This window comes from Protopterus annectens, chromosome 3.part0, assembly GCF_019279795.1.
Source record: "Protopterus annectens isolate FY-2018-M chromosome 3.part0, PAN1.0, whole genome shotgun sequence".
In the NCBI taxonomy this organism is placed as follows: domain Eukaryota; kingdom Metazoa; phylum Chordata; order Ceratodontiformes; family Protopteridae; genus Protopterus; species Protopterus annectens.
Genome location: NC_056731.1, coordinates 902,407,413 through 902,432,851, shown reverse-complemented (window position 1 = coordinate 902,432,851; position 25,439 = coordinate 902,407,413). Strand labels below are relative to the sequence as shown.

Below are 25,439 nucleotides of genomic sequence, written 5' to 3'. Positions count from 1 at the left end.
ATAAATATTGTGTATGGTTCTCGCACTAATTGAGGACTTGCATTTAAATCCCGATACGCTCCTTATTTCTCTAACTCCCCCACTCCCAATTCATCATTATGCCGTTCTCCTTTGACTTGTATCTTTTTGCTTGCGTTATGTATATATGGGGTTTAACTGTGCAGATCTAAAGTATCCCTTCAAATCATGTAAGCCTAAATCACCTTGCTCTACGGGAAGGATTCATAGGTGAGTACCATGCCAATGGCTCTGGAGCCAACACAAGCCTAGCCCGAGAAAATACCCAGTCGTCCTGTTGCTGAACATTAGTACCGTGTACCCCTCTCCAGCAAGGCTGTTGATATAATCCCTGGGATGAATTTCCTGTTACCCATCCATTCATCAAGATTTTACTTGAAGAGGGCCAGTGAGGTGCTCTGCTTGACATGAATGGGGAGTTTATTCCAGAGTATGGGTATGGGTAGTCTCTGGGATAGGAACCTGTCCCTCCAGCAGGTTCTGTTTATTGTGGTGATGAGGTTGAGGTCCTTTGATCATGTGGTGCAGAGGGATCAAGTCTTTTTCAGATGAAACATGTCTAGTAACACTGAGTCTGACATGGCTTTGTATGCCAAGCAGAGATCACCTCTAAGTAGACGATATGAGATGGAGTATAGCTGTAGTTTTTTTAGTCTGTCCGCGTAGGGTAAATGTTTGATTCCTAGGATCCTCTTTGTAAGGAATTTATGTGGCCTCTCCAGTTGTTGCAGGTGTCTAGTGAGGTAGATGCCAAATGGTGCACTGTACTCTATAATGCGGCTAATGAGGGATGAGTACAGAAGGATTATGACCTCCTCCTTCCTGGATGAGAAACTCTGTGTAATGAGGTGTGCCACACAGAAGGACTTTCTAACTACAGTGGCCAGATGGTTGCTGAAGGAGAGGTTGCTATCCACTTGTGTCCCTAGATCTCATCACACCTTGGGAGTTGAGGGGGCTACCATTGATGTGGTAGTTTGTGGGCACCAAGTTTTTCCCAAAGGGGGTGACGCACTTTTTGGCACTGAGCTTAAGACCATGGTTCTGGTACCAGTCGTTGGTGCCAGTAAGGCCTTTTTGTAGGATGTCTACGTCAGCTTGAGTCTCAATAATGGCTCCCAGTTTGCAGTGGTCTGCGAACTTGGTCAACCAGAGTCCTTTGGTTTTGGCCTGAAATTTAGAGAAGTATATACCAAACAGGAGAGGACCCAGGACCAATCTCTGTGGGATGCCACTTGTGACTGCCCAGTAGTCGGATTTAGACTTTAAATGTGTGGGTTCTGTCCATGAGCCAGTTGGCAACCCATCTTATGATGTAGGGGTTAATGGCTATGTTGGTTAGTCTGTCAGTGATCCCCGAGTGGGGGATAGTGTCGATGGCCTTGGCCAGATCGAGGCAGGTTGTATGGACTGCCTTGCCTTCATCGATCGCTCTGGTGACAGATTTGAAGAAGTCTATCAGGTTGAGCAGACATGATCTGCCCTTCACAAACCCAAACAGAGGGATCCAGGGTTTGAAGGTTCCCTATATCCTTATCTATGAGGTCCATGATGATGCACTCCATGGCCTTACATATGAGGCTTGTCAGGCTGATGGGGTGGTAATTTCCTGGGTCAATAGTCGCTCCCCCTTTGTGGAGAGGAATGACTGTAGCGGTGCACCATTCAGTGAGGACAAAGCCTGAAGTGCAGCTGTGGATGAACAGGGCACTCAGGTGAGGTGCCATTTCCCTTTTCTAGTTCATGTAGCACACAGCCAAGTATATTATCAGGTCCCATGGAGGTTGTATTTTTGGCTTTGGATAGTGCGGTGTCTACCTGAGCAGCCATATTAGGGATTTGGCATTCCTTGGGTATTGGGATGGGGGAGGGGGGGTAAAGTTTGCACTGAACCTGTCTGCTAGGATGTTGGCAATATCTGTTGGTTCAGTATAAGTGGTGCCGTTGTGCAATAGCTCAGAGCACCCTTGCATATTGTTATGCAGGTTCTTGACGTAACTAAAGAATGCCTTGTGGTTATGTTTAGCATCTGTTGCAATTTTGTTTTCATAACTAGCTTTAGAGGCTTTGATAAGGAATCTTAGTTTTTTGCTGAGACTTGCAAGGGAATCTTTCCAGTCTTGGGACTTAGCCCTTCTCTGCAACAGTTTTTTCCTTCTGTTGTAGAGTTTGTTAATGGGAAAGGGAATACCAGATCGGCTTCCTTTTTTTGGAGGACTTGACCTTGATTCTGTTAGGGATGGCCTGATCCATGCACTTGTGTAAATTCGTGGGTGATGTGAAGTTTGATACTTCTGTCTTTAGAAGCACAAAATTGGCTTTGGAAAAAGTTTTCACTCTGGTTTCCTTCATGGGGGGTGCGGGTGGGATTTGGATATCGACTGTGATTAACTTATGGTCAGATCTGACCAGGGAGGAGTTGATCACTGGTGTAGAGCAGCAGTCCCCCATGTTAGTGATGACCAGATCGAGAATGTTTCTGCCTCTGGTGGGGGTGAGAATGAGTTGGTCCAGTGCGTTGGAGTTAATGAATTCCAGAAATCGTTGGGCAAATGAGTTGGAGCAGGAATAATTTTCCCAGCTAATGGAGGGGTAGTTAAAGTCTCCCAAGTACAAGGGTATTAGATTGAACCCTAATGCTTTCTAGAGCATTTAGAAAAGCAGAGTGGGAGTCTTGGGACATTGTGGGGATCTATAGCAGGCTACAACCTGGATTGCTATTTTATCCAGTGTTAGTTGTACCTGTAGTATCTCTAATGCATTATGTTGGGCAACCAGTCTGGAGGTGTGCATGTCCTTTATGAAGATGGATATGCCACCTCCTTTGGGGCTTCAGTTCAGGTTTGGGGGTCGGAAGGTGCGATATGCTGTGTAGCCTGGTAGCTCTGGGGTGCTCTCTGGAGCCTTGAACCAGGTCTCTGTTACTGCACAGAGGTCGATGTTCTCCAGTTTTAGGAGCGACTCGAGCGAGTGCATTTTGAGATTTAGGCTTCTAGCTTTGAGCAGCATTACCCTCAGGTTGCGTTTGTTTGCAGTTGTTATGGTGGTAATTTTGTCTTCAGGGCATTGCCTAAAAAAGGCACTATAGGGATCAGAGGTCAGATTCTCCCACATAACTCTTGCCTTCTTCCCCTTCCTGAAAATTTCTGTCAACTCTATTATTATTCATAACGTCTTTTCTGATTGATAAAATATCCCCGACCTGCATACAAAACTAAAAGGAATAACAGTTTCACTGTCTGCATCTTACTATCCAGATCTATAATCAGGAGCTTCCAGTTTCTAAGCCTTGTTATCTTTTTTGTTCATTCTCTTTTTACATATCCTCAGTTGCCATTACAGAATTATTTTCAATCCATATAACTAAATATTGCATATCAATCATGTCCCCTTTAATATGGGTATTACGGCATCAATTCACATGTGGGTGTACAGCATACTGCTATAGCCTCTGCTTTACCTTCATTCATTTTATATCCTGAGAAAAATCTGAAACTATCTTAAAATGTTTCATAACATCAAAGTTTCCATTTAAGGATTTTCAAATACAAAATAGTATCTGAAAGTAAAGCTAACTTTTCTTGATTGCCACACCATTTACATCCTTGAATTTGTGAGTCTTATTTTCCTTGCCAATGGCTCTAAATATATAACAAATGAATGGTAAACAGGACACCCTTCCCTTGTTCATCTGTTCAATGCAGCTTGTTGAAGAGCAACCATCCCATCTTAATTATTGCCTCTTCCCATTCACATAACCACCTAATTAACCCATTATTCTATCAGGGGAATGCAAATGTAACCACTGCCCTACTCAAAAAAATCCCAGGTGATTCTATTGAATGCTTTCAGTGTATCAAGACCCACCAACAATAGTGGTCTTTTCCTACATTCAGCTTCCTTTTTGATCCCACTGTTCTGTTATCAAATGTTTGTCTCTCCACCTCAAAACTATACTGACCCATATCGTATTAATTTTGGAAGTACCTTTCCCATTTTCTTAGCTAATATAAACAAAAAGAAAGAACAGGCTAGTAAGTACGGTTGGTGCACGAATAAGCCAAACCTGTACAAAAGAAAAGAAATCCAGCACCCCGAGCAGTAGTAGCTTAAAGTACTTTTATTAAACCAGACCGGTTTCAGCAATCTGCTTTCTTCAGTGGTTTTGATAACTACACAACCATAGGCCATATTTATTAGTATTTTGAACTAGGCAGTATGACATCATTTCCTGTGTTCATGAAACAATCACCAAAACATGTAAATATATATAAATGAACTTGAAAGGTACAAAAATCAATTAGTATATAGAAAGTATACCAAAAATATTGATATTAAAATGTATATCAAGATTGAAATAGTGCTACAATAAATTTGTAATATAACAACAATCCTGTAGTTCAGTATAACAAGTAGAACAAAAATGGTATTGTAACATATAAATGGATTACAGTTATTAGGGGCAATAACCCCTCACAATTTGTCATTAAGGCCAGGTTGAAATAAACCACCTAGTTTTACAATCCATTTTGTTTATTTTTGGTTAAGCAATTTGTGCCATCCAGTTTTAAAATGTCTATTGCCAGAAATCTTATCAATACTGATAAAAGAAAACTGGGCTGTTTTATGTATCAAAGAATGTTTGTACAAAGAATGTTTGTACAAAGCATTGGTGGACCTGGCATTCCTTATATCACCCAAATGTTCAGAAATACAAATTCTAAACTGTCTGGATGTTTGTCCAATGTAAAATGCCCTGCATGTACATGTGGCCAAATAAATCACCCAATCTGTGCTACAATTTGCAAAAAAATATATATTATATACCTTGCCTGTGTTCTTGCTTGTGAATTCCTTGGTGGTAAATACATATTTGCAAAAAGAGCAATGACCACAAGGATGATTGCCAATAAGTTTGTCTCCCAACAAGGTTGTCTGAGTAATGGAGACATCCAATGGTGTAGTTCTTTTGTAATAAGAAAAGTGTGACCTCAGGCTTTTACCTTTACGGTATGAAAACAGACATCTATTGTCCAACCAGTTTGCCAGATGTGCGTTTGTTAATATATTCCAATGATTATTAATAATGTCCATCAATTGATAGGTGTTCCTACCAAAGGTGGTTACTAACCTGGGTGTCTGTGCAGAAGAACTAGCAACATTGGATTTATAACCCAACAAAGTGTCCCTTGATAGATTTTTGGTCATTTGGACTGCAGAGTGAACATCCAATTTATTATAACCTCTCTGTAAGAATCTATTCGAGAGATCATTTTGACAATTCTCAAGGTCCATATCAGATGAACATATTCTTTTAATCCTGATGAATTGTGATTTGGGAATGTTTTTTATAATATGCCTGGGATGTAAGCTAGAGGCATGTAATAAACTGTTGTATTGTGGGTATTTTCTGTGCACAGTGGTACGTAGAGTATTGTCTGGTTCCCTACACAGATGAACATCCAAAAAATCAATCTGCTGCAGATTATGATTAACCGAAAATTCTATGCCCCATTTGTTACTGTTAAGATATTCAACAAATTCCATAAGTTACTCTGTGCCCCCTTTCCAAACAAGCCAACAATCGTCCAGAAAACGTCTCCAAATGTCGATTTCTGGCATATATAAGTTGTGTAATTCACTATATATAATCTGATCTTCAACATATCCCATAAAGAGATCAGCATATATTGGTGCGAAAGAGGCACCCATCGCCGTACCCTGGATTTGCCAGTAACATTGGTTTTGAAAATAGAACACATTCTTTGTTAGAACGTGTTCCGCCATGCAGATTAATAGGGTGTTAAATCCTGGACTATAAATGGTGATCTTCTGTAGCCAATATTCCAGTGCCATTAGACCCACCCAATGTGGTATGCTAGTATACAGTGATGTAACATCTAAAGTGCACATAAGCCAATATGGTTCAAGTTGGGATTCAGAAACAATCTGTAGGAACTCCGTGGTGTCTTGTAATCTGGCCCGTACATGTGGTAACAAAGCTTTTAAATATTGTGTCAGAAAGACCGATAGTGGTTCAGTAAGGGTGGGAGGGTGGCCTAATGGTTAAGGTGTTTGCCTTACAAACACAAGGTGCAGGGTTTGAGTCTCACAAGGGATAATTAGCTAAGCTTAAAATGGCTCGCAAGGGCAGTTAGCTTAGTACTAATCTATGAATCTATGAAAAAAAAGTGAACCCATACCTGCAACAATAGGCCTGGCTGGTGGTGTATTTTGGGACTTGTGAATCTTAGGCAATAAATATAGATATTGCTTCACTGGATCTTGATTGGTTAAATGAAATCTAGTTTTAGTACTAATGATACATTCCTCAACTGCAAGCTGTAAAAAATCATTAATTTGTTTATTAAATTTAGGGGTAGGGTCAATAGGCATATGTAAATAATGCTTAGTGTTCGACACCTGTCTCATTCCCTCAGCCCAGTAATAACTGGAATTCATGACCACGATGGCCCCACCCTTATCAGCAGGAAGAATGGTAATGTCAGTATTGTTTTTAAGATTCATAAGAGCCTGTTGTTCCTCAACATTTAGGTTATTTCTAAGAGTGTTCCCTGAACCCAACTGATGGTGTAAATCCTTAACAGCATTCTGGAATATGGCTACATGTTTGTCCATTGGAGGACAAAATTTTGATGGTAAAAATCTAAATTCAGTGGATCTTTGAGTGGATTCCTGTTGATCAAAAAACAGTTTAAGGTTTAGTCTTCTACAAAAATCCATGACATCTGACACAAAGATACTTTCATCAACAAAAAAAACAGGAATAAAACCAAGGCCTTTATTTAACAAAAGTTCTTCAATAGGTGTTAATACATAATCAGAGATATTATGCAAGTTGGAGCAATCTGCATTAATTTGACAATGGACAGAAAGAGTTGTTCTAATGTTTTTATGTTTGCGTCCCCCCCTGTGTCTGTGCCTAAAGGGTGATCAGCATTACGTGTTCTTTTGGAAACCGGAGAATCTGAAATATGAGTGGATTCAGTATCCGTGGTGGATGATTCCTCACCCGAACTCATACTGGGTGATGTACCCTTTTTTAGTATATCAGGGGAATGCAAATGTAACCACTGCCCTACTCAAAAAAATCCCAGGTGATTCTATTGAATGCTTTCAGTGTATCAAGACCCACCAACAATAGTAGTCTTTTCCTACATTCAGCTTCCTTTTTGATCCCACTGTTCTGTTATCAAATGTTTGTCTCTTCACCTCAAAACTATACTGACCCATATTGTATTAATTTTGGAAGTACCTTTCCCATTTTTTTAGCTAATATAAACAAACACTTTGTAATCATTGTTTAAAATCGAAATGAGTCTATATGAAGTTGTGTCTGAAGGGTCATTACTCTCTTTGGGCAATACAGCTGCCACAGCTTTCTTCCAAGATGCCAGTGCTCCTCTCCCCCTTTTAAAATATGGTTAAACTAAACCTTTCAGGTTATCATTTCCTTTCCTCCAACTTCCAAACTTTCACGGGAATATCATCTGTGTTCATGGAGACATCGATTTTGATTATATATTACGGTTTTCTCATCTCTTACTGTTTTAGCTATTGTTGAGCCTCATTTTCTTCTAACTTTGGCATAATTCTTTTTTTTATTTATTTATCCTTTGTTGATTGGGTTAGCCCCACTAAGCCAGTAGCCTGTATTCAGGGGAGACCCAAGGTGGTACTTACACTACTAGGGGAAATTTGACCAAGGCATCATGGAACCACCAACTGAAGCAGATGGGCTCTCAGTTTAACATCTCATCTGAAGGATGGCACACTCAGTAGTGCTGCATCCTCCATGTGCTGCACTGCAGTGCAAGCAACTGATTTACTTGGTATGGGAGTATAACCCACAGCCTTCTGCATCAAAGGCAAAAGTACTACTTGCTGTGTCACTGACACTTTGCCTTTCACAAATATTTTCATTTGTGCCTTTCTGTGGTTTCCACATTCTTTTGCTGTATACAAATTTTCATAACATTTCCGATATATTTCTAATACCTCTGTGAGACCTCCATTTATTTTCTTGCCATAGGTTCCTAAGTTCAGTGACAACCTTTTCTACTTTTTGTTGCCAGAGTTGTTGTGCTAAACTTTTTGTGCTCTGGAGGAATCAAAACATAGCTGCTTAACAGCAACCTTTCTAAACTCATGCATATTATCCCAATACTCTCTTTATTTTCCCTCTAGCTCTATGAAGTTACTCTTCTCTTATTCTGAGAGACTATTCTTACTCTGCAATAGTTCAGCCTTTGTCAACTCCTCTAAATAATTTTTCCCACATCTCTTTCCTTTTTACTTCTACTCTACTTTTAATTTTATCCCACTCACTGGCTACTCCTTTATTATTTTGTTTTACTTCAGTAGCATTTTTCTTAGTTTTGATTAGTGCATAATCTGAAATATTTACTGCATGCATGTAAAACATTCAATTAAATATACATGAACCTCTGTATAGCTTCTTTCCAGGCTAGCACAGTTATACCTCGGGGAATAATATGCTATTTGCATCTTACATTTCTTAATACAATTCAAACCTCTCTCCTTTTTGTCTACACCTGTAAGGTTATTTATATTTGATGACAATATGGACAGAGTAGACATTATGGTAGAAAGCTATTACTCCTACCTATTATATGCAATGGTTCTTTTTGTATGTATATTTGTAGCTTTTAGTTTACATGCACATACTAATATGCTATTTGGCAAGCTGCTATCTTATGTAGTTGCTTTTTATCATCTCCATTTGAACCTACATTACACTGTCAAGATATTTTTTCTACTCTGAAAACACTAACAAAAATCTAAATAAGTTGAAAGCCTATGCTTCCTGAAAATTTAAATATGAAGTTTACCCCCTTCCACATAGCAGCTGCTTCAAATCAAAGGTTGTACCCACAGGTGTTTCCTATTCTAAAATTACAGTCACCCATGCTGAACTGCATGTTGTAGCTGGTGTCCCCACTTGCACTGATCTGTTCTTTTCCTATGTCTATTTCCTTCCTAAATGTGAAAAACAGATTGCATGCTTTCAGTACATATTAACTTTTAGTCCCAAGGAAAAGATAATGTCGCTTTTAAATAAATAAAAAAATAGTGCAATGTTATATTAAATACATTGAAGTATTAAGGCTGCTGGGGAGACAACTACTTGTACATTCCCTTTATATCCCACAGTGTCAAAATTAACTTTTCATTGTGCTGCTAGCCAATGTACGTTTAAATGTTAATTACACTGTACCTCCCATACTTTTCCCATCACAGATGTTCAGTGGACTCATTAATTGCTTGCACCTGTAGATAACTCATCTTCAAGTAAAGGCAGTTAGCAATGAGAAATAAACTGCTATTAAATTTGCTGACGCATGAAAGAAACTTTATAAACTTTACTCAGAACACATTGTTCAAACGTCTCATGGTTAAATGCTTGCATCTCTAGATTTTCTCCCCCACCGAGACCATTTGCTAATGATAAAGAGCTAATGACTTTGAAGTATAAGAAAACTATATTATTCCATTTTTTTATCATTTTGACTTTTTTCAAATCTATTTGCTCAAAATACATTATACACAAGTTTAAGCAAAGGGCAGTAAATTGATATCAATCCCAGTAAAACAGGAGAGATCATCTTACATATAATGTGATCAATACACTTTTACATCTCCTACCCCACCATCCCATGATCACAATATTATATTAACTTTAACTTGCTCCTTTCCAGTCTTTCTTACATTGTTACAGTGCAAAGCCTGAATATGTTACTAAGAAAACTACTTTTTTACTTTAATACCTTTAGCATATTTATTTTATTTATTTAGCTGGTCTAGCTGGATACATATCCGGTACATATTTAAATTACAAGATTCAAAGTATTGTTACAAAAAGAGAATATAGCTTATATGCAGGAATGAAAATTTACATAGATGTAGAGATTTTAGAGATCTGCAATTAGGGTCCATTGTGTGGAGAGATATTCTTTAAGGTTAGATTTGAACTGATTTTGAGTGTGTAGTAAGTCTAAGTTTGTTTGGCAATACAGCAGTCTTTGGTAAGACTACCACACTACACATTTGAAGAGTCCCCGACTACTCCCTAGGCAAAACTGCTTTGCCACATAACATGCCATTTATACCATAAACATATTATACACAAATTAATAAGAAAAATTGTTTTAGTTGCAGTAACTTTGGTGTCCTTCTAAACATTAATGACAAAGTGGGGTATATACTTTACAGTTCATCAGTTAAGCATAGTCAACAAAATTTCAAACTTTCTCAGACACTTCTTACAAAGCCACATTTCACATAACTAACTGTATATCTAATGGGACCATACATCCCAACCTCTTAGTGCAATACATCTGGAAAAAGCCTGACAAAATGGGAGAACAAAGGACCCAAAAGAGAGACATAATTTTAAATATTGCTCTAATAAACTTAGAAAGTTGCTAAGTAATATGGTTTGTTTTAACATACATTCTGGAGTATTTGAAGTCTGAAACTCAAATGTATGTCATTACTTAATGACTTCTGTCCTCAGATCATCCCAGTGATTTGCCAGAAAGTCAGACATTTTATGAGAAACAGACCAAAAATAAGAGCCAAAACTCTGGACATTCTGTGAAAATATGGACAGTTGAGAGGTATGAATGGAACTGATGCTTTAGTCTCCCACTCATTCAATTTCACAATATTGCTGGCCACATTAGTCATTCCATTTCTCAACACAAGTCTCTGGTTCAAATACAAAGTACTCCTCATTCTTCCATTCTTCTAGTCAGCTCGTGTGCTTTTTTTTCTATAAACTAAGCCTTTCCCCTTTCTTTCAGAAAAATGGAGAAGGTTTCATTGGCAAAGTCTCTCTAATGGCTTTGTTACTGTCAGAAGAATGAGGAACACTGTATACTGCTTGCTGGCTCACTCTGTTGGATATGCTTTTTATTTTCCCCTTAGCCTGTTCTGCATCAAAACATGTCTGATTTCCCAGAGGAAAAAATTCTGAAGATGGCTGGACACAGCAACTTGAATCTCACACCCACGTCTTGATATTCCCTGATTGTTAGGAAAGGCTTTATTCACTGCACACCAAGTAGAAGCATCATTTTCCACAAAAATTCTGCCATTTCTAATTTTAATACTTTTCATTCTTCCCACTGTTTTGCAGGAGCAACTCTTTCTGCTGATATGATCGCATCTTTACTAATACAGGTCTTGGCTGCTTTCTCATGGTCAGATTTGCAGCATGCACATGATGCCCCCTTTCAGTTAACAAATCCTTCTGCTGACCGCAAGTCTAGCTGTTTATTCATACTTTCATAAAAGTAATACAGTCTGTTCTTTCTAGTTTCTCAATTACAGCAGACAATCTTGTGTGTTCTCTGAATGTTCTGTCTTGGAACTGTACTATTTTTTGAAACAGATCTGCTTTAGTAACGCTCATGCTCTGCCAGCCTTTTCTTCAATTCAGTCTAAATTTTTGCAGCTTTATCCACGCATGTTAATAGCTGAAGTTTCTTCTTTTTCCAGCCTTCTGTTATTTGAACTGAAATGTTTTTTCAGTGTTTCATTTATTTATTTTAAACAACCCTTAGTCCATTTGATTAATTTTCCCACTGAAGTCACATCCTGTACCAAAGCTGAAACTCAAACTGCTTTTTCTGCAAGATTCTTCGAAGTCAGAGTTTTCTCATTTCCTCTTCTAACTGATTTTCTCCTAAATTCTCCAAATTTCTTCTTTGCTAGCATCCAGGCAGTCATTACTAGCCAGTGACCAAGATTCACCCAAACTGACAGTTTAAGTGACCCTTTTGTCATATACTCTATCAAATTGGGAGAGCTCAAACCATCCTGCTGATCAATGTGCAATTATTTTGAAAGCCCCTCAACTGCTTCTTACTGTTGAGTAAAACACTAATATAATCAGAAGACATTTGTACATTTAAAAGAACATACCGTCAATGGCCACAAAATTGTACACTGCTTCCAGATGAATTAGCAGGTTTAAAAAATACACTTCAATGTTTTCTACAAATGATGTCACTTAAATGACCTGATAGGTTAAAGCAGCAGATTTTTAAAGGATAAGCTAAGTAAAAAGAACCACATAAGCAAAAACTAAATACATCATGAGTTGTCTCACATGTGCTAAATGTCTAATATGAAATATAATCCCTAGAGCTCTGTGTAGAAAATTAACTCTACATTTACAAAAAGTACATCTTACACACACACACAACGTCCTTTAAAGTGGAGGGATTTGACAAAAAATCTTTGACTACAAAAAGATATGAAATCAATAAAATACTCTGTAAGAGTCCTACTGCATTTATAACTAATCCTGAGAGTCCAGCAGAATCTAGTTCAGGACATTGTTAGATTTCAATACAGGATAGTACTGAAACAGTGTGAATTTTTACCATATATAGTGATAAATCTGTTCATATTCATAGCATGTATTCTTTGAACATGAGAAACCTAGCCCCATTTCTACATAGCTCTGTCTGGTTAAGTGACACGCTCAGAGTCCCTCAGAAGACAGATGAAGGCTGACAGACTTAAAACCTGAACTAGAGGAAGTTGCCCATTAACAGGCTATAGTCTTTATCCTAGGTGCTAACTGCCAGACAGTATTTGCAACACATGTTGGAGAAATTTGCTTTTACTGTCAAAACTAAAAAAGAATTAAAAAAATGGAAATGTTATGTTTTTGGTCTTTACGAAATAAAGTCAGAAGAAAAGGTATACAAGACCTGGTTCTATTGTTTTTTCTGAAGGGTAGACTACATAAAGTTTAGTGAAAGAAGTCATCTGAGACACTAGCAAGTTGAGTGTTTTAGAATAATTTAAGAATGAAAGAGGAGTACAGAGATGATGATATGCCAAGTGTCACATTCTGTAGTGTTCCCTAATTGCATCCAGAGACAGACCGCATGCTTGTGGGGAAAAGATGGTGGAAGAAATCTTGGAAAATGCAATACAGTGTAAACAAGACAGCAAAGGTGGAAACAGGAATGTTTTTTGAGGCATTACAGTACTTAAGGTCATATTTGACGAATATCAATATAAGGCCTTTAGCATATAGGACAGATACACATTACCATCATCATAACATACGAGTGCTGTTGGTTAGAGAAGAACTAAGACAGCTAAGATAAGGCATACTAGTCTAGTTAACACAAAAACAAATAAAACAGAGTAAATAGAGAAGACTAATGCTATTTTTCAGATAAAATTCCTTTTTGCTTCTTTCAGTAAAATTCATCCATGTGTTTGTGCAATAACAAGAAGGGAAAAAATATATGGCAAAATGTAAAACTACAGACAAGTTTATGAGCCTAGGCTATGTTTATAGGAATATGCCTTGCTAAGCAGACAGGAGCATAATGTTATGTACCCCAGCGGTATGAAAAAGGTAGAATACAGGTTCAAGATAAAGATTTGTGGTAAGTTCTGAAATTAATTTTTAACTGAAGAAATAAAAATTACTTCTGGGGTTGGAACCCAAACTGCATTTGTCTTAATATTGCTACAACTCAAGTGCTCTAGGTTGCACTGCATTTGAATTGCTTAAGTGTGTTTTAGCTGCTTTTCTATATATATAGACTTCTCTGTATATGTAGACTAGCTACTTATTGTACTGTATTACTCCCTCTTAAATTGTTTTTCAGTTGTGCACTTGCCTTGCTTCATTTGAAAAGTTTTAAATTGCTAACTTTGTAGAGTTTTAATTGCATTTACTGTTTACGACTACACACTCAAGTGCGTTAGCCTTTTCTGTGTTTATTTACTGTATTATTGCATTGTTTAACCTGTTCTAACCAAAAAAAAAATACTACCTTATTTGCTCGTTTCCCACCTTTCCTAGCCAGTATAGTCCAGATCCCAGGCTTTGCTTTTCTCAGGACTTTATTTTCTGTGTTCAGAGCTATCCAGACCTTGCTGTGGTAGAGGGAAGTTCTAACTGCTTACCAGTGGGAGTGGTGAGCATTGTACTGCCCATCTAACAGGAGAGGAGTGGTTTCCAGCTCTGAAATTGTAATTATATTAGCCTTTTTGGGCTGATTTCTATCCCTTTCAACTTTCTGACTTAAAAACGTAACTGTTTGCGCATTTTTCGCATTGTGCAGCACCGCAGGGCTACGGTTAAACTATTCCAGGTGCCAGAAAAGTCTGCTCTTCAAATTTTCCCTTAGAACTAGCTGGTTTCTCAGTAGTAGCACTAAAATCTGAACCCCTGAAACTAGCACTTGCTCTAGAACCTGCTGGAAAGCACTGGGAAGCCTGAAACTGATACAAGCACTCAACTCTCCTTATCAATAAGGAGAAATTAATTGTAGGCACTAAACAGCCTATAATTGCAAAATACCTTGCAAAGGTAAGGGAAAACAGCTCTTGCACTTTACAAAAAAAGCACCTAAACAGGCATGTCCAAGGGTCAGCTTCCGGTGATTTCTCCTGTCCACCTGGTGAATCTGGGCATACTAGGGCAATGCGGCAACTGCCTCATGTACACAGACAACCCTCTCCTCCTACCACCCAACACTACAACCTGCGAGAGATGCACTTACATAGCCAAACTGGAAGTGAAGCTCTCCAGCCAAGATTGTGCTAGACAGTCAAGAGGAGAAGGTTAACACCTGCACTACACCTCAAGCAACACATAGCCCTTCAAAACCCACACCATCAACACCCACACATAGCAACACTAAACCCACATATGCGGAGGCCCTTAACATTAACCTGCCAAGCAACAAGGACTTCTGAAGCTGAAATGCAAACAAACACCAGTCACAACCAAAGTGACACACAGCTCACAACACCAGTGTGCCACCCAACAACAGCCCCTAAGGCAAGACAATGTACCCAACACTTTAGTCATAGTTGACTCTATAGTTAGGCACACTGATGTCCCACTCACCAAGCTGAACAAGGAGAAAATTACAGTCAGCTGCCTGTCGGGTGCCAGGATCCACCACATAACGCATGCACTCAAGTCACTCCACAACAAATACGACTCTGTCATTGTCCATGTTGGAGTGAATGATTTGAGACATACCTCCCTGGACTACATGAAGAGAGACATGGAAGAGCTCAAGGATCATGTGGCCCAGGCAGGTATGACTCTAGCCCTGAGTAACATCCTGCCTTTGCCCAGAATGATAACACAGTATAAGGACAAATATGATTGACTTCAACAATTGGCTAAGCTTCTGGTGTCATTCAAAGGGGATCCAGTATCTGTCTGCCTGGGAAGACATGATCGACAAACCACGACGCTTTGCCAGAGATGGTCTGCACCTGTCACCCCTGGGATTCAGGTTACTGGCTAAAGCTCTTGCCACCCCTATAGTGCCTTTTTTAGGCAAGGTTCAAAGGACAAAACCACCCCCATAACAGATACAAGCATACAAAATCTGAAGACAATGCTACTCAATGCTAGAAGTCTAAACCTTAAAATGCACTCTCTCGAAGCACTCCTAACAATGGAGAACATCGATATCTGTGCAGTAACTAAGACCTGGTTCAAAGGCTCCAGAGGGCACCTCTGCAATACCAGGCTACAACTCTTACCACACTTTTCGGCCACCAAGACAGAAACACTAAAGGTGGAGGAGTGTCCATATTTACCAAGGATATTCACACCTCCAGGCTAGTTGCCCAACACAATGCATTTGAAATTTTCCAGGTGCAACCAACACTAGGTAAGACTGCAATCCAAATTGTAGCTTGCTACAGATTTCCCACCATGTTCCAAGATTCTCACTACACCTTTCTAAACATACTGGAAAATATTACGATACAACCAAACACAATAATATTGGGTGATTTCAACTACCCTGCCATTAACTGGGAAAACTACTCGGGTACCAACACCTTTTCCCAACGGTTCTTGGAATTCATAAATTCAAACGCCCTGGATCAATTAATCCATTGTCCCACCAGGGGCTCCAACATCCTAGGCCTGGTCATTACCAACATGAGAGATAGATGCTCCACACCCATGGTCACCCCCTCATTTATTTATTTATTTATTTATTCCAGTTTGATTACCGGGGAAGTCCACTGGGTCAACATGGCTCATTTTCAGTGGAGGCCCGGGGAGAAAAGCTCCGAAAATGCATAAAGATTATATTACATACAGGATTTCAACACAATCAAGATTTTAGAAAGCACTAAACAGTTTACAGAATATGATTTCAAGGAATACAGGACAGTATAAGAGTACAATTCATATTGAAATTGATTAAAATTTTGCTTTTTACATTAAGTAATGCTTATAACATTTGCATAGTAAAGCAGTACTTCTTTGAGATTCCTAAACTGAGAGTTAAGGTTGTATAGAAACTGCCTGTAGTGAAGAGATTCAGGGATGGAGAAATAATGGTGGTGCTTTGAGTGAAAGTATTAGAGATAGAAATTAGTCAGCCAGGTGTCAGGTCAGCCAACCAATCAGTCAGTAAGGTGATCATTGGTCAGGTCTGTCCATAAGCAAATCACCCTTGACATCCACATCACACCCCCACCGCCCTGTAAGAAAACCTCCGTAAAAAACATCTCCAAAGCCAACTTCATGCTACTCAAGTTAGAAGTGACAAACTTCATGGCACCCATGCAGACGGGATCTGAAAGATAGACTGCTGATTCCTACACTAAGGCACTGTACGAGCAAATCCACTCGCTCATGAATAGTGCCATCACAAATAGAACCAAAATGCCCTCCTCCAAAAACAAGAAGCCAATCTGGTGGTCCCCTGCCATAAACAAACTATACAACAGAAGAAAGAAACTGTTGCAGAAAAGAGGAAAATCCCAGGATGCAAAAAAACTCCCTTACCAGCCTCAATAAGAAGCTGAGATCCCTCATAAAATCCTCAAAAGCTAGTTACGAAAATAAAATTGCCAAAGATTCCAAAGATAACCACAAGGTATTCTATGGTTATGTCAAGAATCTAAATGGCAATGCTCAGATCTGCTCTGAGCTAAAAGAGAATGATATTAAATATACTGATCCCACAGATATTGCCAATATCCTGGTAGATCGATTTAGTGCCAGTTTCACCCCCCTTCTCACCCCCTAAAGGGCCCATCTCAATACCAAAAGATTGCCAAATTCCAGTAATCACGGCCACACAGGTAGAAACCGCACTCTCCAAAGCTAAGAATACAGCATCCATGGGACCAGACGATATCCCGGGCTGTATAATACATGAACTACAAAATTAACTGGCACCTCACCTAAGTGTCACATTTAATCATAGCCTCAACTTAGGCTTCATGCCCACTGAGTGGCACACAGCTACAGTTATCCCACTCCACAAGGGGGGATCCACCTTGGATCCCGGGAACTACCGTCCCATCAGTCTGACGAGCCTGATCTGCAAGGGCATGGAACGCATTATCATGGAACTTATAAACAAAGACATTGGCAACCTTCAAACACTGAACTCCACCCAGTTTGGATTCGTAAAGGGACAATCTTGTCTCATGAACCTGACTTCTTTGAATCAGTCTCCAGAGCTGTGGACGAGGGTAAGGTGGTCCACACAGCCTATCTGGACCTCACCAAGGCCTTCGACACCATCCCCCACTCTGGAATCATAGACAAACTTACTAAGCTGGGCATAAATCCCTACGTCACTCGATGGGTTGTCAACTGGTTTATTGACAGAACCCACACTGTAAAAGTAGCCGACTGCAAATCCAGCTCCAGACAACTGGAGTACTCAGGGTTCAATCCTGGGACTGTTCTTGTTTGGCATCTACTTCTCTGAAGTACAGGCCAACACTAAGGGACTCTGGCTAACAAAGTTTGCAGATGACTGCAAACTGGGAGCCATTACTGAATCCCCAAATGATATGGATATTCTACAAAAGGGCCTTACAAAAACAGATGCTTGGTGCCAGAGCCATGGGCTCAAGTTTAATGCCAAGAAATGTATAGTTATCCCCTTTGGGAACAACCATGTACCCATGAATTACCACATAGGTGGCAGTACACTAAACACCGAAAGTGTGATGAGAGACTTAGGGAAACAGGTGGACAGTGGTCTCACCTTCGATAACCATATCGCCACAACAGTCAGGAAATCCTTCTATGTGGCACACCTCATCAGAAAGGGCTTTTCGTCCAGAAAAATGGAGGTCATTGTCCCACTGTACTCATCCCTCATTAGACCCATTAGAGTATAATGCCCCATTTGGTATGTACCTCACAAGACATCTGCAACAGCTGGAAAGACCGCAGAAATACCTCACTAAAAGCATCACAGGCCTAAAGCAGATGCCATATGCTGACCGTCTAAAAAACTCCAACTACACTCTGTGGCATATCGTCTACTCAGAGGCAATCTCTGCTTAACATACAAGGTCATGTCAAACTGAGCTGTTGGGACATGCTCCACTTAAAGAAATCCCAATCCCTCAGAGCCACACGCTCCAGGGATCTAAACTTTGTCATCACAATAAACAAAACATGCTGGAGGGATAGGTTCCTGAACCAGAGACTCCCCCATACTCTGGAATAGACTGCCCATGCAGGTCAAGCAGAGTGCCTCCTTGGTCCTCTTCAAAAGGAACCTTGGTGATTGGATGGGAGACAGGAAATTCACCCAGGGGATCATGTCAGTCGCCCTGCTAAACAGGGGTCCAGGGAATAAATATTGTGGGAAGAAATATCCAGGGAATTGTTATGGGTAGGCTTGTACAGGCCCTAGGGCCAATAGCCTAGTACCAACCTATGAATATATAACGTGATTGTGCATACTGTTTTTGCATTATGGTATTTTAAAAACGCAAAAAAGATTTCCAACAAAAAAGAAACACACTGTGTTTAATGCACTTTCCCAATCTCTCTCCAGCCTACCAGTCTAACCAAGCAAGTTTTTAGGCTCTCAGGCATACTCAAAAACTTCCTAGTACATCTGCTTCACTACATCAAAATCTTCCTGTCTTCTACAATAACAAAACTAAATTATACCAGCTTTTCATCTATTTTTTTTGCGAGTTTTATATTCATCCTCTTTCTTCTCTACAGTGCTCTACTTTGTGCATTATAAATATCGTGATAGAAATTTTATCATGACATGATCTTCCACGGTGCCTTGGTAAAATGATATCAATTTTCTTGTAGCACTTGCCTGCTTAACTAAATTACATTAGCAATTTTAGAAAACAAAACATTCTGTTATAAGATTCATAAGTAAATATTAGGCAATCAGTTTGCAGACTATTACACAACCATCTAATTAATCAGTCAGTGACCAAAGGTGAGACTCATACCCTGTACTTTGTGTCTGTAAGGTTAAGATCTTAACCGTTATGCTAATTCTCCTCTAAAAAACAACTTTAAATTCCCTGACTGAGAACTAGACACAGGCTGTAGCGGTGATGGCACCAAACCCTTACCACTGGGCCACCAGAAACCACACTACTAAAGTTATAATGTACTAAAACAATATGTTAAGCAAAAAAAAATTAACAATCTCACCTGAAATTTGCATTCTGAGAGAGGATATTCAAACATCTGTCTACTGTAGTCAGGACTCTTACTAGTCATCTCGAGAATAAGGTTAGTTGCCAGGCTCAAGAACTGGTTTTCTATCTTGCTTGAGTACAGAGATGTTAGCACCGCCAGCATTCGGCTAAGCGTATCAGTTGGCAACCTAGTCTCATGACTCCAGAAATTTTGAACATATAACCTGTAGAAGGAGTTTGAAAAACAGCTGTTATTTGTCTACAGGAGATTTTTAAAACATGTTTCTTTTTCTTAATTTACCACCCATTGTCCCACATTGTGACAGGTAACCAACTGTGTCCTCATCATTAGTACAAGACTGCACCTGCTTCTGGATCAACTATCGCTAATGGGCTGATTTTATAACAGTTATGCTGCACTTACCATCATTCACAATTACTAGAGATGTTTGTCTAGTAGAACTATACTCCTGTTTGTTGAGGGAGCCCTAAGCCAAAACCTCAAAGCAGCCTCCAACCATCCTTCTTTGGAGGCTTCCACCCTCTTGTTAACACTGAGGGGCTACTCACAAAGACAGGGATGAGCCCTCTTTTCCTCAATCCTGCACGAGTCCTTCCTACTGCTACACACTGCAAAAATATATGTACAACTGAAAACAAAAGATCAGTCATACCTAGAGGGAATACAGAACACTTCCTATCCCTGATGAATAAAAAGCCCTGAAAGATTTGACGTTATGGGAGGTGCAACCAATCTAACCCACCTTTATAGGTCCTCTCAATCAATGGGCATTAATCCAGTAAAATAAATACTGAGCTATACAGTAATAAAAAGATAGAAAAGGAAAAGTCTGAAAAAAATGTTGTTTAGAACCCACCCAGAAACTCAACCTACCATTGGAAAGGAGAATCTGGCTATATTCTTCAGTGCATATGTAAAGAGTTGTGTGGGCAGCAGCACAGATATCCCTAATGGAAGAATCTTGAAGGACTGACACAGTTACTGCAATAGATGACCGACTCTTACCAGAATCTGTCAAAGCACAATTGGCTAAAGACTAACACTCCTCTATTGGATACCTTTAACATCTCATAAAGAAGATCTATTAGAAAAGCCATGCAACCTAACTTAAGTCTCTTCCCCCACACACACACACACACACACATACGAGCAAATCCCCAATTTGAAAAGGACAGCCACCTCCTGTGTTACACTTTTCACAGACTAAAAACCCAAACATGAACTCGTACTTGACTTAAATACTACCAGTTTAAGCAACTAATGGTTCATACACAAGGAAACCAAATCCTGGTGGATGACCATAAAAGGTTGGGTAGACAAGAGCGCATGCAATTCTGAAAGGCATAACAGCCACCGAGGAATAAAGCTTTCTATCACTCAATCCACCCATCTCTATTTCATAACCTGCTTTCCCTTCTGAGAGTCACGGCATAACATTTTCCCAAGACAAATATTTAAAACAATAAGTGAGAAGGTCACTGAAAAAACAATCAGTGAAAACAAAATAAAAACTCTAGCAAAGCTAGACGTTTCACTGAGTGACCTCCCAAACCTCTTGTATCAGAGGCACATGGGATATATATAAATGATTCTTATAAACATCCAGTGTTTCTGCAAATTGGCGATTCTGAATGCCCATGACTTCTTTCGTCATTTTAATGGACAATTTCAGGCCAATAAAGCCAAACCCCACTAGCTGTGGATATGCATATTTCAGCCTTGTTATGACCTCATCAGCACAGCACAAGCAGTGTGTTTGAATAAGCATGAGAAACACAGGGCTGTTACACCCAGCTGATGTCCATTATCATTAGAACTTTCACTGAGTGATCTCCCAAACATCTTGCATAGCTGAAACACCTGATGTTCATAAGGATCACTTGCATACATTTCATGTGCCTCTGATACAAGAGGTTTGGGAGGTCACTCAGTGAAAGTTCTAGCTTTGCTAGAGTTTTCATTTTGTTTTTACTGACCTTCTCACTTATTGTTTTAGTTTGTTGTTTGGGATATTTTTGCAGTGACCCTAATGATAATGGGCATCAGCTGGGTATAACAGCCCCGTGTTTCTAATGCTTAGTCAAACACTCTGCTTGTGCTGTGCTGACGAGGTCATAACAAGGCCGAAATATGCATATCCACAGCTAGTGGGGTTTGGCTTTATTGGCCTGAAATTGTAAATTAAAACAACAAAACAAGTCATGGGCATTCAGAATTGCCAATTAACTGAAACACCTGATGTTCATAAGGATCATTTGCATATATCCCATGTGCCGCTGATACAAGAGGTTTGGGAGGTCAGTCAGTGAAAGTTCTAGCTTCGCTGGAATTTTCATTTTGTTTTTACAAGACAAATATTTCAAAGACTTTTGAATATGTAGACCCCAGCATAGTTGGAATTTAGAACTTCCGACTATACTAAGAAACGTGTTCTTCTGTGCATTTTCTATGTATTACTTTAATTTTGCAAGCTAATCTGAAATAGATACGTGCCAGGGAAGAGAGTAACCTAGAAGTCTGCAGCCAGGAAGCACAACAGTAAATGTATTGGTGCATATCTAAAGTTGAACATATGGTCAAACATGGTACATGTATGTAATATTGTATTTTATAGGAAGTAACATTTTTGGCAGGGTGCTTTTTGATTTTATTGGTTTGCCTTTCTGCTGTTAACACTTAGTATTTATAAACATGTTTAACATTGTTTAATTGTTCTGAGGAAGTTTCAGTGTTAAATAAAAGAAAGCTCTAAACTTTTACCACCTGTTTGTGGATTGCAGTTTCGTCCAGCTCCGTTTCTACCAGGCTTATGTGCTTGCACATATCTGAAGCTGTCCATCTTGGAGTGATCCACGCTCATGGCCAGAACCCCCATATCAACAGCAAAAAGCCAACAATACACTTCAGCAGAGAGACTGGAGGTAAAAACACACGTCAAAAACCAACACGGGTGTCCTGCTTGAGGTGGTATTTGCGATCCAATCAGCAATTACCACCCTTTGGAAATACAAGAATAGTGGTATACTGATTTTAGGGCTATTGTGGAAAACTTATCTGGCCATACTAGTGTCCTGGAAACTAAACTGATTCTGATTGCAGAATTATGGATATGTAGTAACAAATATAGTTCATTCTTCACCAGAACACCAAATGAATTCAGCGCTTTGAAGATACAGAAAATTGGTGGCAACAAGACAATGCCCATCATTTTGGCCTATAAGTGGGTATCAAAGGTAGATATTTGTTGAACTTCTTGAAACAATGGCTTCTGAATGTTCTTGTCAAGAAAGTTACCTCTAAATTGATGCTATAAAGGATCACAGGTCTTTAAAACCTAAGCCAAATCCAAAGGCTGCCCAAGAGTTGTCATCATGGGTTATGTATACTTTCCAGATAAGGAAATTGTACAGAAAACTGCTTGGACAAGATGCCACCTACAATATAACAGCAATACCATCCAATTAGATCGTAACTACCTGGCCAATATCTTGTGTCTAAGACAGGATTAGGTTTCCCTGCTTGGATTGCCAAAACAGAAAGATACTCGGTTTTCATTCAGACAGCTTAGTAAATTGCATTTCTGGTGCCAAGGGAAGAGTTTATGGATAAAAAATTTTGAGAAACAAATGGATACTGCTAGTCTTCTCAGCTGATAAATGAAGATTTGAAAGTTTTTCCCCACTCGCAGGAACCACAGCTTTGGAATAAGTGGCACCAAGGTCAGGAACAACACAGAAGAGATAGAGATTACAAAATTTCAGTAGTGAATGGAAAGCCACTAAAGATGCACAACATTGGAGTTGAATGGGTGCTGTTAAACCTCCATTTCTGTGGCACAATGCAAAACCTGACGACAGCCTGAATGGATTCCTCGTGTATGTAGCTACATGGATGAGGGGTAGATGGTGCACACCACCTACCCTGACCTAGCCAAAGCCTTTGACACTATTCCCCACTCGGGCATAATAAATAAACTCTCTCAACTACGCATCAATCCATATGTTACCAGATGGGTAGCAAACTGGCTCACTGATAGAACCCAGTTAGTCAAAAACAGGGGAAGCCACCTCAAGCAGTAGACCCATAACAGGTGGCGTAACCCAGAGTTCAGTCTTGGGGCTTCTGTTATTTGGGATATACTTTTCTGAGATGCAGGCCAAAATCAGTGGGCTATGGCTGACCAAGTTTGCAGATGACTGCAAGCTGGGTGCTGTCATCAATTCACTTAGTGATGTGGACATCCTCCAAGTGGATCTCACTCAGACAAATGACTGGTGCCAGAAACCTGGCCACAAAATGAATACCAAAAAATGCATCATCATCATCTCCTTTGGGAGAGTGACGTCCCCACAAATTATCACATTAATAATGTCCTAAACATGCAATCAGTCATGAGGGACTTGGGCACCCAGGTTGATAGCAACCTGACGTTTGATCATCATGTTGTATGGAAAGCCTTCTACATGGCCCACCTCATAAGTAAGGGTACCTCATCCAGGGACAATCCCTGTATTCTTCCCTTATAATGCCCACTAATGAGTACAATGCCCCTTTCAGCATGTACCTCGCAAAGCACATGCAGCAGCTGCAGAGACCACAGACGTTCCTCACCAGAAGAATCCACTCCCTCAGACATGTATCATACACAGGTAGGCTAACAAGCCCTATTCCTCTACTCAGTTTCATACAGATTCCTCAGAGGTGACCTCTGCCATACAAGGCGATCACAGACCCCACCTTGATGAGACTGCTGCATATCCACATGTCAAGCTTCACACAACTAACTCGCAAGTGCTGCCTCAACCTGGTCAGCAACATCAACAGGACTTGTTGGCGGGACAGATGTGTCCCAGAGACTCCCCCCATCTATGGAATAGACTCCCCTCTCCACGTCAGGCAGAGTACCTCTTTACCCCTTTTTAAGTGCAACCTAGATAACTGGATGGGAAACAGAAAATACACCCCTGGGATTCCACCCATATCCCTGCTGGACAGGGGCATCGGGTGCTGACTTGTCTAAACATGAGCTAAACTCTTGGCTAGGCTTATAAGGGCCTCAGACCAATAGCCTAGTAATATCCTATGATCCTATAATTAAGGAATCTGTGCCATATATCTTAAGACCATTCAGGTTTGGACTTGTGCAGCAACATTTCTCAGCTTAAAAATGCCCAGTTTCCTTTTTTTTTTTTTTTTGGAGTTTTTTTTTTTTTTTGGGACAGACAAGGTTTTATTGATTTTTTCAAAATAATGCATATAAAAAAGTAGTCCTCATGCACAGTGGACAAAATGAAATACACTGCCAATTGCTTACATCATTGTTAACCACTATATCCACTATTTTCAATTTACAGAGGTGAGTTGGCCCAATGCTGGCATTTACACAGCTCTTCTTTACTTCTTACACTCACTAAAAGTACTATCAGCAGTGCTCATATTAGGAAACTACATAAAATGATATCAGGGCATTTTGTGCAGTCCACAGAGAAAGTTTCCTACCAAACATGCTCTTGAACATTTATACAGCAATTTCTTCTTAAACCAATCGGAGACTGTTAAGTACATATCTCTCAGTACAAAACATGTACTTCATAAATATCTATTCATTGCTTCCCCCATCTTAACAGTAGCTGTCTATGTTAAACTTTAACTATAATTACAAAATTTATAATCTTGTACAATGATAACAGTCTCCTTGCCTTTTTTTTTGATTATACCCTTTCATCTCTCAATCATTTTCAAAGTAGTGCAATCGGGGTAATCAACTAAAATTAATCTTTGCTTGTGTTCTCAGCTCTTAATTATCCCTGCCTCCATCTCTTAACTCCTTCTGTCAAACACTTCACATCTTTCTTCTACATTTGGTCTCTTACTTTTCCATGTTCTAGTTATTGCTGGCTTCTCCAAA

The 25,439-nt window shown here is 39.6% G+C and overlaps 1 protein-coding gene across 1 annotated transcript in view; it reads right to left on the bottom strand.

Annotated features, from left to right (window-relative positions):
* Positions 1 to 25,439, bottom strand: part of PRKDC (protein kinase, DNA-activated, catalytic subunit) — a 4,917,417-nt gene that overhangs the window by 1,147,148 nt on the left and 3,744,830 nt on the right. The window contains exon 52 of the mRNA XM_044065724.1: positions 19,523 to 19,733. Within this exon, the coding sequence (XP_043921659.1) occupies positions 19,523 to 19,733 (211 nt within the window). The remainder of the gene's footprint in view (positions 1 to 19,522; positions 19,734 to 25,439) is intronic.